Source organism: Macaca thibetana, chromosome 3 (assembly GCF_024542745.1).
Source record: "Macaca thibetana thibetana isolate TM-01 chromosome 3, ASM2454274v1, whole genome shotgun sequence".
NCBI classification, from domain to species: domain Eukaryota; kingdom Metazoa; phylum Chordata; class Mammalia; order Primates; family Cercopithecidae; genus Macaca; species Macaca thibetana.
In genome coordinates, this window is record NC_065580.1 from 21,549,178 (window position 1) to 21,565,425 (window position 16,248).

The following is a 16,248-nucleotide window of genomic DNA, read 5'->3' on the forward strand; positions in this document are numbered from 1 at the left end:
ATTGCCCTTGAAGAGCTTATATTTAAAGGGGAAATATTAGACCAATTATTACAATTCCTACTAATAAGTGCTATTATGGATATATGCATAGAGTGTTCTGGAAACAAGATGAAATAGAATTTGCTGCTTTTTTTAGGTTTAACATTTTTACTTCTAGAAAGGATGAATATTTAAAGAATTAACGAAAATGTCAGCCTCAAAGAAAAAAAATAGGCTTATTAGGGGTTCTATGTGTATTTTCTTCATCTTTTACATATGAACAGATAAGTATTTGTCCTTCCTCATTGTGTAAACCAGAAATGTCTCTCAAATAATGGAAAACACTCGATGTAGTTCAACATCCCTGTATGTTGTGTGTGCTTAAGGAAAAATGGTCAACCAAAATTATTTGGAGATATCAAAACACCTAATAATACTTTAAACTGAAAAGCTGGCCTTTTTAGTATAGTCCGCAATTGCAATTCTGAATCACTATATCAAGAAAATAAAGCCCAGAAACCTCCTCTGTTCTGAAAACTCAGATATGCTAGACTGATTATGAGTGAAATAACTTCATTCCTCTCTGGTCCTCAACTATTTTCTTTGTTCAGTTTCTTCTGGACATTAGGTTATGGCCTGAACCTAATACAAAGGGTAATTGTGCTTATTGTGAAAGCTTCAGGTTCTCAGCAGGAGGACAGACTATTGGACAGCGATTTTGATTTTGGAAATATTCTTTGAACGTCACAATCAGATAAGTGGGAGAAAATTAATCTTCTTAGTGGGATGCAGGTTTTGCTGAAATGTATCTTAGAGATGAAATCAGTGCTGTCAGGATAAAGATGGCTCCTGGCATCTGTTTCACTGAGATAGTTGGGTCCCATTTCTACCTGCCTTTGACGTCCCTACTTACCTTTGACTGCTCTCAATCTTGCTCACCCCGAATAATCATTCCAGCTGGAAAAATACAGGATAGCTGACATATGTCTACCTTTCTTCTTCTTTTTCTTCCTGACTTACCTCGAGTTTGAAATGAATTGGTGAGTTAGTCTATTTGGCAAGCACATAATAACACTCTGTTCCTATGGGTGTGTGAAATATTTAATAAGAGATTTTGCTTTGTTATTTTTATAATTGTTCCTCAATCACTTATGCATATGGAGGCCCTAAACCACTCGGAGGAAATGGATTTAAATTTGCCTCTCCAAGTTCAGCTAGTGGAAGAGTCAGAACAGAATTCCCTGCATACCAGATCTTATTTTTGAATGACATTAAAAGAAAAACAAACAAACTTACTTTAATGTTAAACATCCATTTTATTTGAAATAATCCCAGGAAATTCTTGCCTTTCATTGCCATGAGTTCCAAGTTTTGCCAATGATTAGAACATGAGGAAATATTAGTGTTAAGTGGCTTTCTTTTGACATTTGTAAAACTGGCAGCCATGTTTATTCACACTTCAGGAATACTGTGAATGTGAGGCAGTATTGACTGGATCCCTCTTTAAAGCATGTGAGTTCCTTGGATGACCAAACTGTGCATTTCTCCCTCTGTCTCCATAGCACTTTGCACCATACCTAGAATGGTAGGCATTCAACAAGGCAGGCTTTTCGGGTGAATGGAAGGATGTTCCATTCATACAACATCCCTTGATAGAAAAGGCGCTCTGTCAAACCAAAATAGATACATGTCTATTTATATTGCTATACTAAACCTAGTACTTATCAAATTATAACAAAATAATAGTGATAACAAAATAATATGTAAAATGTTGGCCATTTTTGGTAGGCTGTAGATTCCATTTCTATATTTCAAATTTGAATATAAATATGCTTGATCCAGGGAATTCACAGATCAAAATAATAAAGATGCACTTGAATGCCTGACTTGGAGAAATGTTGGTATTTCACAAGTGAGAAAGTTAAAGGTAAGTATGGTGGGTCTAGGAAGATGTAGGCACTGTTGGTGAGCACAGTGATAGGAAAAGTGACAAGGAAGAATTGTGTTTCCCAGGCACTCACCTCCAAAATAGACTGTTGGTCCATTTGCTGCATTCTCCAACTTCCACCAACTCTTGTTTTCTCAATGTATCTGCCTTAGGTGAATAATATGATTAAACAGATCTAAAGTATGAAAGAGCGATCATTTTGAAATACTTTCAAAAATATTTGCCTGCGAATCTGAAGTTGCTGGGATTTGGAGCAATCATCACTTACCATATTCAGCGTGGGGTTGAGGAATGTGAAGGGGATGTCATCTTCGTACTGGAAATGGTGGTGGTTGGGGAGTTATATAGGGCATGGGACTTCTTTGAGGTACTTCTGAGGCCTTCTGAATCCCCAACTCTAAGAAGATCAGAACAAGAGATATCTCAACACCGTGCTAGCACTATGTATTTGGAAATCAGGGAGATAGAGACCACATTTCCCACCCCCCTGCCTTTTTCTTTTTTTTTTTTTTTTTTTTTTTAACTTTTCTGGATGATTGTGCCAGGCATCACACGTAAGAACAACAATCCTCTAACAGTTTTTTCCAGTACTCTGTGAGATGCTGGTCTTAATCCATGATTCCCTTAGAATCTCCTTAAAGGTAGAAATGAAATGTTATAAGTTAAGTGCCTCCCACAGCTCTTGGAATCGAGTTAAGTACATAGCAGTTCTTAATATCTAACACTGGAGTAATTGAATTATTCTCACAGTCTGTCGAGCCCATTTTAATTTCTTGTTTTCAATATTACTATGATTTATCTGCATTCATTATATTTTTTTTTCACAGAGCTCCTTGAACTGATCTATAAGTGAGAAACTCTCTTGTCTTTAGACACATTAGAGTCAGGAGGAAGCAGACGCTGTTTAGATTCTGTTCCCACTCGCTCCTGAGAAGGGTGGGATGGGAGGAGATGTTGTCGGGAAAGCTTTTGGGTATGTTACAGTTATCTTCAGAGGTGCCAAAGCAGCTTCCAACCCCGCCTAGTTTTGTCTTCCATTTTCTAAAACTGGGATCAGAAGTCCTTATTTGGATTTCCTAAAAATAACTAGCTGTGGCTGAGTCCTTACTCAGTTACCACAGGGAGATATTGCATATCCGGGATCACGAGATAAGTGAGGTGCCTTCCTTATAAGCCCCACGTGCTAAGACTAAACGTGGCCCTCATGTGACTTGCCTTCACAATCCAGAGCTCCCTCATGTTTCAACTTATGCTTATAAAGAAAAAAAAAGAAGTCCACATTCACAAAATCCAGATGGATTATGTCTCAACGGAAACTGTTGGCCAGGGTTCCCAGAGTCACTAGGATAAAGCCGGCATCTTGGCTTTTTCTAAAGGGCCCTTCCTCCTCGCTCTCCGGGTATGTCTCCGTTGGCTGGATTTTAGAATAATGTGCCTTTTCTATTTCTTCACCCTGTTTTTAGAGATTGGGCTGGCAACTATATTGCAGAGACTGATTTCTAAAGGCAAGCCACCTATCCTTTATTGCTTCACAACTGTGCTGGGTTTAATTATTTCTTTTTTCATTTTGTCTACAAAATACTAAAATGCAATGGTCACATTGTCAGGATGAATAAGCTTGTGAAGCATTATTTTCTCCAACTCCGTCTCTTTATTTTATCCATTTCTTTTCTGTGTCCACTGTCCACTTTTGCCCATTCTTCCTCAATCTCTCTCCTCAGATTTCAAACCCCTTTGCCCTCATTTTGTTGCAGTTCTTAAAAGTTAACAGTAGGTGGCAGTACAATTTTAAACTCGAAAGACGTTCAGGAGACTCAGCAAACTGAGGAGGGTATACAGAAAGAACGGAATTGTAAATGCTAAAGGTAAAACAACGTTTTTTTTTTTTTTTAAATTAGTTTTAAAACTTTTTAATTGACTGATTGCATGTATTTATTGTGTACAACATGATTTTTTGACATACATATACATTGTTGAATGTCTAAACCTGGCTAATCAATGAATGTATTACATCACACAGTTATTTTTGTGGTGAGAACACTCAATATGCACTCCCTATGCATTTTTAAAGAATATATTATATCATCATTGACCAAAGTCACCATGTTGTACAATGGATCTCTTGAACTTAGTCTACTGAACTGTAATTATATGACCTTTGACCAATATCTCCCCAACCTCAACAGTGCTATTTTCTAAAAGCCAAATATACCTAAAAATAGGAATCTATTTAAAAACAACAAGAACAACAAGATATTTCAAGCACTGCTCACACGGGGATCATCAATGCGTATATTTGAGTAGGAGAGTCTTAAAGACTGGGAAATTATGATAATAAAGGGAATTGGTAGAAGTTTGTAACAAATGAAGAACTCACCAAGCAGCCTTTATTATTTACATGCTGGAAATTATTTCCTTCCCTCCACACCAATGCTCATCTCTGTCTTCTTCCTTCCATTTTGCTCTTTCTGCACCCCTTCCCTCTGTTGGTCGTGAATGTTACCTTTGAGGCTGCTTGGCATTCCCTAAATGGGTTTGTGGCCACTTGAATAGAGAATGTGTTTGTCTTTCTCTCATTTCAATGCCACTCTGTGTGGTTGCTGTAACTTTCATCTCTCACTCTCATTCTCGCCTGCTCTCTTTTACTGTATGTGCTTTGTTCATTGTTTCAAGAGAAATATTCATAATTAGAAGGACCAAAAGCAAACAAAGAGAGGATTATGTAGTCGATGGAGATTTGCAGTGCTGTGAGATTTCTGGTCCAGTTTTACTTAATTAGAGATGCTTTGGGGCTAAAGTAATAATGGTGAAGATGTGACATAGATCCGTAGTCTCGCTCTTTCTCCCTTAGGTCCTCCAAATGCTGTCATAGGCCTGGCAAACTAGTTCTCCAGGATAGGCAAAGCGCCCTTGAGAGATGCTCAAGGGAAGAAAGCTATTGCTCAGAGATGATAATCTGTAGCCATGCTTTCACAGTACAGTAAATCATACCTTTCCTTACTTGATTTAAGTGAAGACCTTGTCTACCAACAGTTTTAGGAAATAAATGGAATTTGTGTAGCATCGCCACTTCATGGTAAAACAGAAAAAAAACAAAGATGATGTTTCTGCAGTTGTGATGCAGACTCTTGAAATGTGCCTAGAGAGAATGCCCAACTGGGAAATCAGTTTTCATTTGGGACTACATAGGAGTTTCACAGAGGACAAGCATCATGGCTCAAGAAAGCAGGGAGGAAAGTCAAACCTGGGGAATGCTGACCAGGCATGAACATTCTTACATGTTCACCATAGGAAAAAGGTGTGAGCACATGATGGGAGGCTGTTCTATCCAGGAAAGACTGGATTCCACCCAACTGTGACAAAGGTAAATGAGAAAGTCCAGGAAACTCTCAGGGCTGTGGTCAGGAGAGCGGAAAAGAAATAAAAGTAAATGACTAAAACGAGAGAGAAAGAACATTCAGAGTTGATATAAAGAGCTTCTCTTTCTCTTCCTGAGTAGGATGGATGATCACCTGTTGTTTATAGAAAGCGGTCTTTTAGCTGTGGTTCTCATCCCCAAAGCTAGACAGTAAAGAGGAAAGACAGGCATGAAAGGGAAATTTAATAAAATATGCATATAGTGAGTTGTTTTCAGTGTGTGGACATACGTGTGCTGCTTTGTTCCCCAGCAGGAACGTCACAACAAGGAGTGGTGTACTTATTTGTAGTGTGCTGTGTAGGGTGTAGAAGGAGCACGGTGTCTAGCTTGCCCAGCATTCCTGCTTTGTTTCCTATTGTTATTGCAGCATGGTAACCAGAAAATGAAGGGGCCTTGGCTATTTCAGTCAGGCCTGTGAATTGGATGAGTATCTCCCACCTCTTCTACTCCATCCAGTCTGTGGTCCTAGGGAAGTATCCTACTGCTGACTGTTTTCAGAATATGAATCTCTGCTCTCATGCCTATTCAGACACTGCTGTCATACCTGTCCTGCATGTCTATCTTACACCCATCTCAATGTGGTGGCCCCATCTCTTGGCCAACTCCCCACCAGGTGATGGTTTAGCAGTGCTAAGTAGAAGGTATATGTGTTGGGGACACTGGGAATGGAGACAGACATTCATTTGTAGATGATTCTTTACAGAAAGTAAGAGTCCCATGTAGATGCATCCCCAATATTTATCTAATCTATTCTCTGTTCTTTAGGAGAAACTAAAATGGATAATCTACTGACATCCTATCTCCAAAGAAGGAAATGATGTAGCCATTCTGAGGGAGGGCCAAGTAGGGAAGCCATGGGTGCTTTTGAGTTAAAGCTATGAGATGGGGGGGGGGGGTGGTGGTGGGGGCGGGGAAGAGTCTAAAAAAAATAAAAGGAAAGAAAACAGGACAGTGTTATTCAAATAAAAAGGATATTGTGTTAGGATGAGCTTGTAAGTTTTGATCATTTCATGGAGATTACCAAGAAAATGCACATGTCTAAAACCTATTGCAAAGTATATTATACCAGATATAAAGACTGAAATAGTCATGACACCCCTTATTTCAGTTCCAAGTTTATTGACTAAAAATGGTAAAACATCATAAGAGATGCAATACTTTTTGAAGACCTTTGCCTTCCCAAATATAATACTCATTTGCCTTTATGTATTGCTCTTCGCTGGTAGAAAACTGGGCACATTTTTCAGTGTCCTTAAGCCTTGTAACCGTAGTCCTTTAAGATCTACTTGAAAGATAAGAGGCTTTGAAGGAAAAATTGTGGATCGAAGGCAATCTAAAAAAAGTATCTTTGAGTTTCTTAGAGATTCTTTGTGTCTTAGTGATAATAGAGTCTAGATAGAATGCTGTCTATAATGCAGCAGCCACTAGCCAATATGTGCTGAATGTCTTGTGCCCTGATTTGTGATCTCTCTCTATATTAATCTAATAAAATGATTCATTCCAAGATATTATAGCTGTGTTTAGTTGGATAATTTCATATATTCAGACTGCCATGACAACACCCCTGTTCCACTGGAACAAACTTCCTTCCTTGGGAACCTGGAGACTCGTCTGAAGCTGACTGCCTCAGACACAGATTTGTGTTTTGTCTTGTTTTGTTTTCTCTGTTTCTTTATTTGAAGTTTGTGACTTTAAAAATTCAAGGGACTTTTGCTTTTGGGTCCATAATATGACTGTGCTGGTTGCAGTATGAAAATATTTTAATTTTTACCAGTTAAATTACATAATATTCTATCTTAAATAGCATTTTTTTTTCCCAAAACTTCCCTTTTTTTCAAGTTTCTCTGTGTATCCTAGTGTGAAAAGTCGTCTTTATTTTAGAGACAATTTGGATATTCTCATAAGCAGGGTTAATATTGGGAAGGATACTTTCACCAGCAAATGTTCAGATCAAGATTCATGGAAGAGTAAATTCAAAACAAAATATATATGTATATAATTATAAATACGTAGCTACATATTATTCTAATGTTTTTATTTTTAGACGGAGTTTTGCTCTTGTTGCCCAGGCAGGGGTGCGATGGTTCAATCTTGGCTCACTGCAACCTCCGCCTCCTGAGTTCAAGCAATTCTCCTGCCTCAGCCTCCCAAGTAGCTGGGATTACAGGCACGTGCCGCCACGCCCACATAATTTTTGTATTTTTTTTAGTAGAGACAGGGTTTCACCATGTTGGCCAGGCACGTGTCAAACTCCTGATCTCAGGTGATCCACCTGCCTTGGCCTCCCAAAGTGCTGGGATTACAGGTGTGAGCCTCCATGCCCAGCTATTATTCTAGTTCTTTAAAAATAATTTTAAAATTGACATAAAATTATGTATTGTATACAACATGGTGTTGCGAAGTATATATAACCATTAATTATGTAGCTAATTAGCATATGCATTACCATGCATAGTATTAATTTTGTTGTGAGAGCACTTAGCATCTATTCTCTTAGCATTTTTTAAGAATGCAGTGTATCATCCTTAACTATAGTCAGCATGCTATACAGTAAATCTCCTGAACTTATTCTTCCTATCTAACTGTAACTTTGTCTACTTTGATGAGCATCTCTCCCATCTCCCTCACCCTCAAATGCCCCAGCCTCTGGTAACCTCCATTCTACTCTCTACTGTGAAATCAACATTTTAGATTCCATGCAGTATTTGTCTTTCTCTACCTGGCTTATTTAGCTTAACATAATACCCTTCAGGTTCATTCATGTTGTTGCAAATGACAGGATTTCCTTCTTTTTATGGCCGACTAGTATTTCGTTGTGTATATATACCACATTTTCTTTATCCATTTGTATGTTGATGGACACTTAGGTTGATTCCATATCTTGGTTGTTGGTAATTGTGCTGTAATAAATGTGGGAATGCAACTATCTCTTCAGCATGCTGGTTTCACATTCTTTTAATATTTACTTTTAATATTTACCATATGATTGCTAAATCATATGGTAGTTGTGTTTTTGTTTTGTTTTTTGAGGAAAATTCATATTATGTAGGTTGTTTCTTTGCGCTGGTGATTGTTTCCTTTGCTGTGTAGAAGCTTTTGAATTTGAGGTAATCCCATTTCTCTATTCTTTCTTTTGTTGCCTGTACTTTTGAGGTCATGTCCAAAATAATCATTGCCCAGACTAATGTCATGGAGCTTTTCCATTTTCTTCTAGCAGTTTCATCATTTGGAGACTTATATTTTAATCCCCTTTGTTTAATCCATTTTGAGTTGATTCTTGCACATGCTGTGAGGTAAGAGTCTAATTACATTCTTCTGCATTTAGATAGCTGCTTTTCCCCACACTATTTATTGAAAAGACTGTCCTTTCCTTATTATGTATTCTTGGAGCCTTTATTGAAAATCAGTTGGCTGCAAACATGTAGATTTATTTTCCGGCTCTCTATCCTGTTCCATTGTTTACTTGTCTGTTTTTATGCCAGTGTCATGCTGATTTGGTTACTATAGCTTTGTAAAATATTTTGAAGTTAGGTAGTGTGATAGCTCCAGCTTTGTTCTTTTGCTCTAGATTGCTTTGGCTCTTCAGGGTCTTTTGTGGTTTCATACACATTTTAGGATTGTTTCTTCTAATCTGTGAAGAATGTCTTTGGTTTTTTGATAGGAATTACATAGCATCTCTAGATTGCTTAAAATATGAACATTTTAGCAATACTAATTATTTTAATACATGAGAATGAGATGTCTTTCCATTTATTTGTATCTTTTTCAATTTCTTTCATCAATGTTTCATATCTTAATATAGTTTTAATTATTATTTTTCTTCTCTTAATCTTTTTTTTTCCACTGTGGCAGTGGTGCCACAGTGGAAAAAGCCACAAGTTTCTTTAATAACAACTAGTTCAAAGACTCTGGGCAGACTTTTGCTCTTTTCACCTCCCTATAACTGTTTCTTGATCATTTTTCTTCTTTAAGTTTACATTTCACAAATGCTCTATTTACCCCTCCCTCCCTCCCTCCTTCTCTCCCTCCCTTCTTCTGTCCTTCCTTCCCTCCCTCCCTCGTTCCCTCCCTCGTTCCCTCCCTCCCTCCCTCCTTCCCTCCATTTCTAAATTTCACAAAGATTTATTAATAATTTTTATCTGCTTTATGCCATCATCTTTTTAGTGTGTTCTTTGCCTGTGTTTTGTTTTCTCCTCTGGTATTTTTGCATAGATGTCATGCTGTTTTTTTTTCCATTATTATTTGTAATATTTGCATTGGGTGAGTTTTTTTTTTGGTTTTTTTTTTTTTTTTTTTTTTTGAGCTTCTAGTTTGGGATGGATGATTGGGCTTAGTGATTTGGTGTGCTGCTCTTAAGTTTGACTTTGTCTCTCTTATCTTCAAACTTTTACTTAGCAGCAACCTCTTCTAGGTTTGGGTCTACTTCTGGCTAGCAGGACACCCTGGCTCAAAGTGGAAGGCTTTCTGCCATAGGTTTTGTTGTGTATAAAATAGTTTATATATCTTTAGCTGACTAAAATCAAAAGTATCTGTTTCCCTAAAACTTAGCTCTATTTTGACTGTACTTGGTAGCTCTTCTTCATGTATGATGGTTTTGGCTTATAAATAATTTAATCAAAGAGGGTATTTCTTTTACTGTTTCTCATCCACCCTGTCATTTGCCATGGGTTTCAAAAAAAAAATTGAAGGGCAGAGGAATTTTTTTTCTGTGTTACTAACGTGGAAGTTTTTCAGTTACAGTCTTTAACTTGACCTCTGCCTTTTAATTTGTCTTCTTGTTCTTTTATGGTTCACTCTCCACTGCCTGCTCATTCCAGAATGTGTGACTTCTGTGCCTCACAAGCTTGCTCCATTTAGCTTAGAAGGTAAATTGCAAGCACTTCACAGGGGCCCCACATGCCCTGTATGAAATGGCCCCTGCCACTTATTTTTCAAGTCCTTGCTTTTGTTACTCCTTTACATTCTAGCAATACTGAGTTACTTGTATATCTGTTAGGATTCTATGCAATTTCATATCTGTACTCCTTTTCACACACCTATTGCTATTCTGCCTGGAGTTCTTCTCCTTCCTAACTTACCTAATAAGCTCCTCTTTGTTCTTCAAAGCGAAGTTCAGATGATTCTTGCTTTTCTAAACCTTCTTTCACGCTTTTCATACCGAATCAATCTTTCTGTCCTCTGTGCTACCTCTTTGCTTCATATATGTTTTGATCATTATATATTTTTTACATTATAATCATTTGTTTACATATTTTCCTTTTTCACTAGATTATGAGTTCCCTGAAATTGTTCTTTGTGTCTCCTTCCCTTGGCACATGGCCTGGTAATAATAGGGTCTCAAGTAATAAACTGAATCAACATGAATGGAGAGAGTCAAACCTGAATAATAATGATTTAGGCTTAATAGGAGAAATATTTTTAAATACACAGCTTGAAGTTTTGTTTTGTATTATTTTGCTGCATTTAAGCAAAATAAAATGTAGAAAGTACCAACATAAATAAAAACAAAGCAGAAACAAATATAAATATTCTGTAGCTAAAGGACTCATGATCAGGAAAGAAGTAGAGGACAGCTATAAGAATGCTAGTAATGGTTTACATTGTAAGGCCAGATACTTGCTCCAAGATAAAGTATACATAGTTGAAAAATAAAGAGTCTGGGATAAAACCACATGTCTTTCAGGTGTGGTGAAAAGAATAACCGGGGGGCTTTCCTGCATGCCTCAGTTATCAGGTTTAAGATAATTATCTGTTTCTGGGATTCAACCTCTGTTGTTAAAATAACTACTTATATTGCTGATTTCAGAATATTTCTTCTCTCCTGAGCTAGCTAGCTTGCTTGCTTGCTTCCTTCCTTCCTCCCTCCCTCCCTCCCTCCCTCCCTCCCTCCCTCCCTCCCTCCCTCCCTCCCTCCCCCCCTCCCTCCCTCCCTTCCTTCCTTCCTTCCTTCCTTCCTTCCTTCCTTCCTTCCTTCCTTCCTTCCTTCCTTCCTTCCTTCCTTTCTTCCTCTCTCTCTCCTTTCTCTTTCTCTCTCTCTCTCTCTTTCTCTCTCTCTCTCTCGACAGAGTTTTACTCTTGTCACCCAAGCTGGAGTGCAATGGCATGGTCTTGGCTCACTGCAACCTCTGCCTCCCGGGTTCAAGTGATTCTCCTGACTCAGTCTCCCAAGTAGCTGGGATTACAGGCACCTGCCACTATACTGAGCTACTTTTTGTATTTTCAGTAGAGATGGGATTTCACCATGTTGGCCAGACTGGTTTCGAAATCCTGACCTCAGGTGATCCACCCGTGAGCTATCTTTTTATGCCAATTTCCAGCAATAATGGATGATGTGCACATCTCAGTAGTACAATGCAGTAACTTGTTGCAGCGAAAGGTGAAATACTGAGTGAGGATGGAAATACTCCATATGTCTTAAAATTCCACAAAGCCAGGCATATGGGAGACATTCAACATGGAAACTCAACATGACTAATTTTCACAAAACAGTCTGAAATTGATATTTTATCCACTGCCTGGACATACTGCAGAATGCATCCCCTTGGGACTCTAACGGAGCCATCTGGAATTTTTCAGATTGAATATCAGTGCTTTGCTTTTGCAGAAAGCCAGCAAAGGCTCTGCTTCACAAGCTCTCCACCTGAGACATTTAGTTGTCCTTTGGCATGAATTTTACTTTCTTCCTGTAGCTCTGTGACAAATTAATTGCAAACAATCCAAGACACGTTTTTACTTACTTCTCAACAGCAAACACCAGGAGGAAAGATATTTCCTTGTGGCTGACTCTATTATGACCTAAACAGCTGAAGAAATTAGCTTATTTTATTTAAAATATAGGTTTTATTTTAGATTCAGCTTCTAATTTCATTGCACCTCTCATTCAATACTACCCCCCTGACACACTTTAGGTTTTCTAATTATTAAGGCAGAATATGGGTGTCTCTGTTTCTGGGTGCTTTTGATGTCCTTTGGCTCTGAGAGTGTCCACATTATAACCAATTGGAGCTTCAAGCACATTCCCTAGGACTTTTTCTTGCAGCTGACCTAGGAGCAGGCAAACTTGTCCTAAAGATGGTTTGACAGTAACATGATGACTTTTTGGGAAACTCCAGAATGTGTCAGTCTGAATATCAGTGTGACAGAACTGAGGTTAATTCAACTCAACACATTTTAATTAAGGGCTCACTTGTTCTAAATAAGATACAGCCTTAGTTTTCAAGGGGGTTACAACCCAGTGAGAAAGGCTGGTGTGTGGGTGATACAAAATAAGGGGATCCAATGGGAGGATAAATCAACCCTCACCAGGGAGGCCAAGTGATTTTCTCGGGCAGCGTTGACTTAGCGATTGTGGCAGGTTTCTGCTCACCACTCCCCATGTCCATCTCCCAGAAGCCAATTTTCTTTCCACCAAATCTTGGGAATCTGTAGTTTTCATGAAAAAGTCTACTTTAAGAGACTTGCACAGTGAAATAAGTTGATACTTTGCCACTCAGTGAGGTTCAAGGCCTTTTCTCCATTACCACTGTCTTTATTCTTTACTGTTCACTCATATAATAAACAGTAATATTACTAACCAGTAGGTAAAGTCATATCAAGCATCCCCAAGTAGCTAAAAATTATCTTCAACCATTTTTGTATTGACTAAATGATTCTTGCCCTGAGGTTTATCTACATGTCTCATAAATATTAGTTATAGTAATTGGCAGCTTTATTGCCAAACTCCTGAGTTTATCTTTGGTCATTTCCCTGCTATGGACTTGAGTGAGCTAATCATTCAGAGAAGAGGACTCCTTCAAAATAGGGGAAGTGTGTGATGTCTTGCCTTTCCCTTCAAAATTTCAACAACTCTGAATATAACGTTATATGTCTCTCTCTTTCTCCCCAAAAAAGAATAAGTGTGAGTCAAAGCCATAGTCTTCAAGCTGGAGGTGAATTCATCTCCAAACTTAGGTCTATACTACTCAAAGTATTTCAACTAGTAGTCAACAGAGGGGAAGTAAGCCTTTTAGGGTTGATATGATTTTTCATTTGTGATCTGATTACCATAATTAGAGCAGAACTCACATATAGTTTGCAAAAGTTGTTGGTAAAGTTCTGTGGAACCCCAGCGATTGCCTTCTTGCCTCATGCTGTTTCTCCCATGTTCTGAGACATAAGGCAGCAAGTAGAGGGTCAGCTCACTCAAACATTAAATTCCATGAAGAGTGGAAACAAAAACTGGTAATGATAAGGGTGCATGCCATTTCTTTTACCTCTGTCTCAATTTATACTGTTCAAGTAGATCTCTTTGTATCTACAGGCACCCAATCTAGTGCTTTTTTTTACATCCCTGGCATTTACACTGGAGCCGTGTCCTTGGGCAATACACATCACAGGATTTCATCTATACTACATTTCTATGAGTTCTCTTTTTTGTGTGTGGTAAATGTAGACTTACCTAAGTTTGTTGCAGCCCTAGGACACCATGCATAGACTGACATTTTAGTAACCTGTAACATCTAACCAATCCAGGTAAGAGTTGGGAATTGTTGATTGAAATATACCATGCAATCAACACATTAATTACACTGTCTACTATATTGACTTTCCATTTAATTCAATTTGGGGGTATAATTACCATGAAATAATTCTTGATTATTGCTATAATTATCATATAAAATATTGATCATGCTTATTATTTCCTTTTAGGTCACCAGTCTCTTCAGAAGATCATGGTAAGAATCATCTGTCTTATTTATACCAATTCAGGATTAAAACTTGACCCCTGGTCTTTGCAGTTCATTGTAAGAGCAAATAATTGTTTAAGAAAATGTCTCTAAGATGTTGGCTTTGTGGTTTTCGAATGTGAAATGTCAAACACTTTTAAAAACTTAAATCACCCTAGCTGAATTTGATATCTTTCAAATCTGTTCCAACCAGTCTGGTTGACAAATATTGTGAAGCCTTAATTTATTCTGACTGATTTCAGTCCCATCAGCAGAAACTTTTTGTGGTTTTGGGCTAGTCCTGTAATTTTTATGACTCAGATTTTTATCCTTAAAATGAGAGTTTATGGTATGTATTCCCTACAGTGCCTTCCAGATTGGACACTGGGATCATGTTCCAATCACTCATTTGCAAAGAGCACTCTAAAGTCTGAAAGGAAGGCAAGCAGTCAGTGGTATTTGTTGTAATCCAGTTGAGATGAATTGTTTGCATTTTAAGATACAGCTATTTCACTCAAAAGAGAAAATATCTTGTTTTGTTCCATCTCACCTTTGGAATTGTTCATTTATCCAATCAGTCACAAAAATGTTAAGTGGCCACAATGAGTCAGTTGTGCTATACAGTTGTTTTACAAATATGCTATATGGAACTTTGGTTTGGGGCCCCTTTGTATCTTACTTGGACTTTGGAAATTCTCTCATAATTGGTATCCATACCTCTAGATTTCTTTTCCCTAGATCACTGTATACCTGGCTGGCACCAAAATGATTGCTTTATAGTAAAAATCTGCTCCTATTGCCTTTAGAATGAAATCTTTCCAGCCAACCAATAATTGTGTTCAGCTTTTCAATATTGTATTTTAACATGGACTAGCAAGCACTAAATAATGGAATATTTGTCTTCCTCTACAGCTTATTGCTTCATTTACCATCTTTTCCCTTCTTCTACCCATGATCTGTTTTCCAGCCATGTGACACTACATCTAATTCTACATCTAATTTCTGGAGCTCACCATCTTTTCCACATCTCCCTGCTTTTATCCATACTGTTCTCTCTGACAGGAGGCTTCTTCTTTTGCCACATAGACAGTTTCTACGCACCTTACCTCATCCTCTGTGAGGGCTTGCTGATCTGCTTATCATTGTGCCAAATATTTTCCTACATTCTAGGGCTTAATGCACAAATTTCATGCTTTATTTACCTGTTTTCTCTATTCGACTGTGAGTTCTTTGATATAGTTTCCAACAAATAGCAAACAATGAAAAAGTGTATTAAATGAATGAATTAAGAAAAGGGAGAAGGAGTTTTAGGCTGGCCTCTTCTACTGCTACATTGTGAAATCTGACTGAATACTGGAACGAAATTGTATTATTCTCTCTGAAGAATCATAGGGAAAATTATGTTCAGGCCCATTAAGTCAGAATTAGGTAGTCAATCACCTAATGGCAACCCGCTATTATGTGCTATTTTGCTGACTGCTGCTGGTATTACTAGGTGTTTGCACATTTATGTAGGCCCTTGGGCTTCCATGTTCACATTATAAACTAGAAGCTTGTGTTTGGTTTTTATTTTGAACTAGGATTCCCTTTAATGACTTTTGGTTGTCTTTGCCTTTCTGTCTATAAGAATTTATTCCCCATTCAGACAGAAATGGTGGCTGAGGGAAACTTGTGAATTATAATTTGATAATCCACTAAGACTTCTTAAGTGGTTATGAAATAATAGGGGGCATATGTCAGGGTCCTTTGAAGTCCTAAAGGGTGACTACTGCCAGAAAGACTTGCTTGGAAGATTAAGAGCACTTCAGAATTGATTATTTTAAGAACCTTATATGTGATTAGTTGAAGAAACATTATTGATATTACAGGTCCATTATAATTTCATGGCTTCAAAAATTATTACATGTTCATACCTCTTAGTTTGTTTCTGTGACTTCCAAAAATAGTTCAAGTACATAATGCAAAATTATAGTGATGATTTACCTAATCTTATGTAGTTGTTCATCATTTTCTAGCCCATATATTCTTGAAAAGAAATCTTTTTTCTTTATTGCCAGAATTTTCTATCTACCACTCAAAATATGTTTCCTTCTATTTATACATTTTTAAGAGCTCATATGTACTATGGCTAGTATAAAACCCCTTGAATGTTATAGCATCAATCTTACGTATTATTTGTACACGATAATGGCATTGCA

The 16,248-nt window shown here is 37.6% G+C and overlaps 1 protein-coding gene and 1 long non-coding RNA gene across 10 annotated transcripts in view; one reads left to right on the forward strand and one right to left on the reverse strand.

Moving 5' to 3' along the window:
• The window catches only part of DGKI (diacylglycerol kinase iota), a 464,727-nt gene that overhangs the window by 392,971 nt on the left and 55,508 nt on the right, over positions 1-16,248 (forward strand). For all 8 annotated transcript variants that reach the window (XM_050782372.1, XM_050782373.1, XM_050782378.1 and 5 more), the window contains one exon: positions 14,034-14,059. In XM_050782372.1, coding sequence (XP_050638329.1) covers positions 14,034-14,059 — 26 coding nt within the window. The remainder of the gene's footprint in view (positions 1-14,033; positions 14,060-16,248) is intronic.
• Positions 1,448-2,246, reverse strand: LOC126949701 (uncharacterized). Of its 2 annotated transcripts, none has more exons than XR_007723888.1 (3): positions 2,196-2,246; positions 2,001-2,074; positions 1,448-1,645 (listed from the first exon to the last, which is right to left on the reverse strand). It is a non-coding gene; the product is annotated as an uncharacterized LOC126949701 (long non-coding RNA). The 2 variants fall into 2 exon arrangements; XR_007723889.1 differs by having other exon boundaries at positions 1,533-1,556.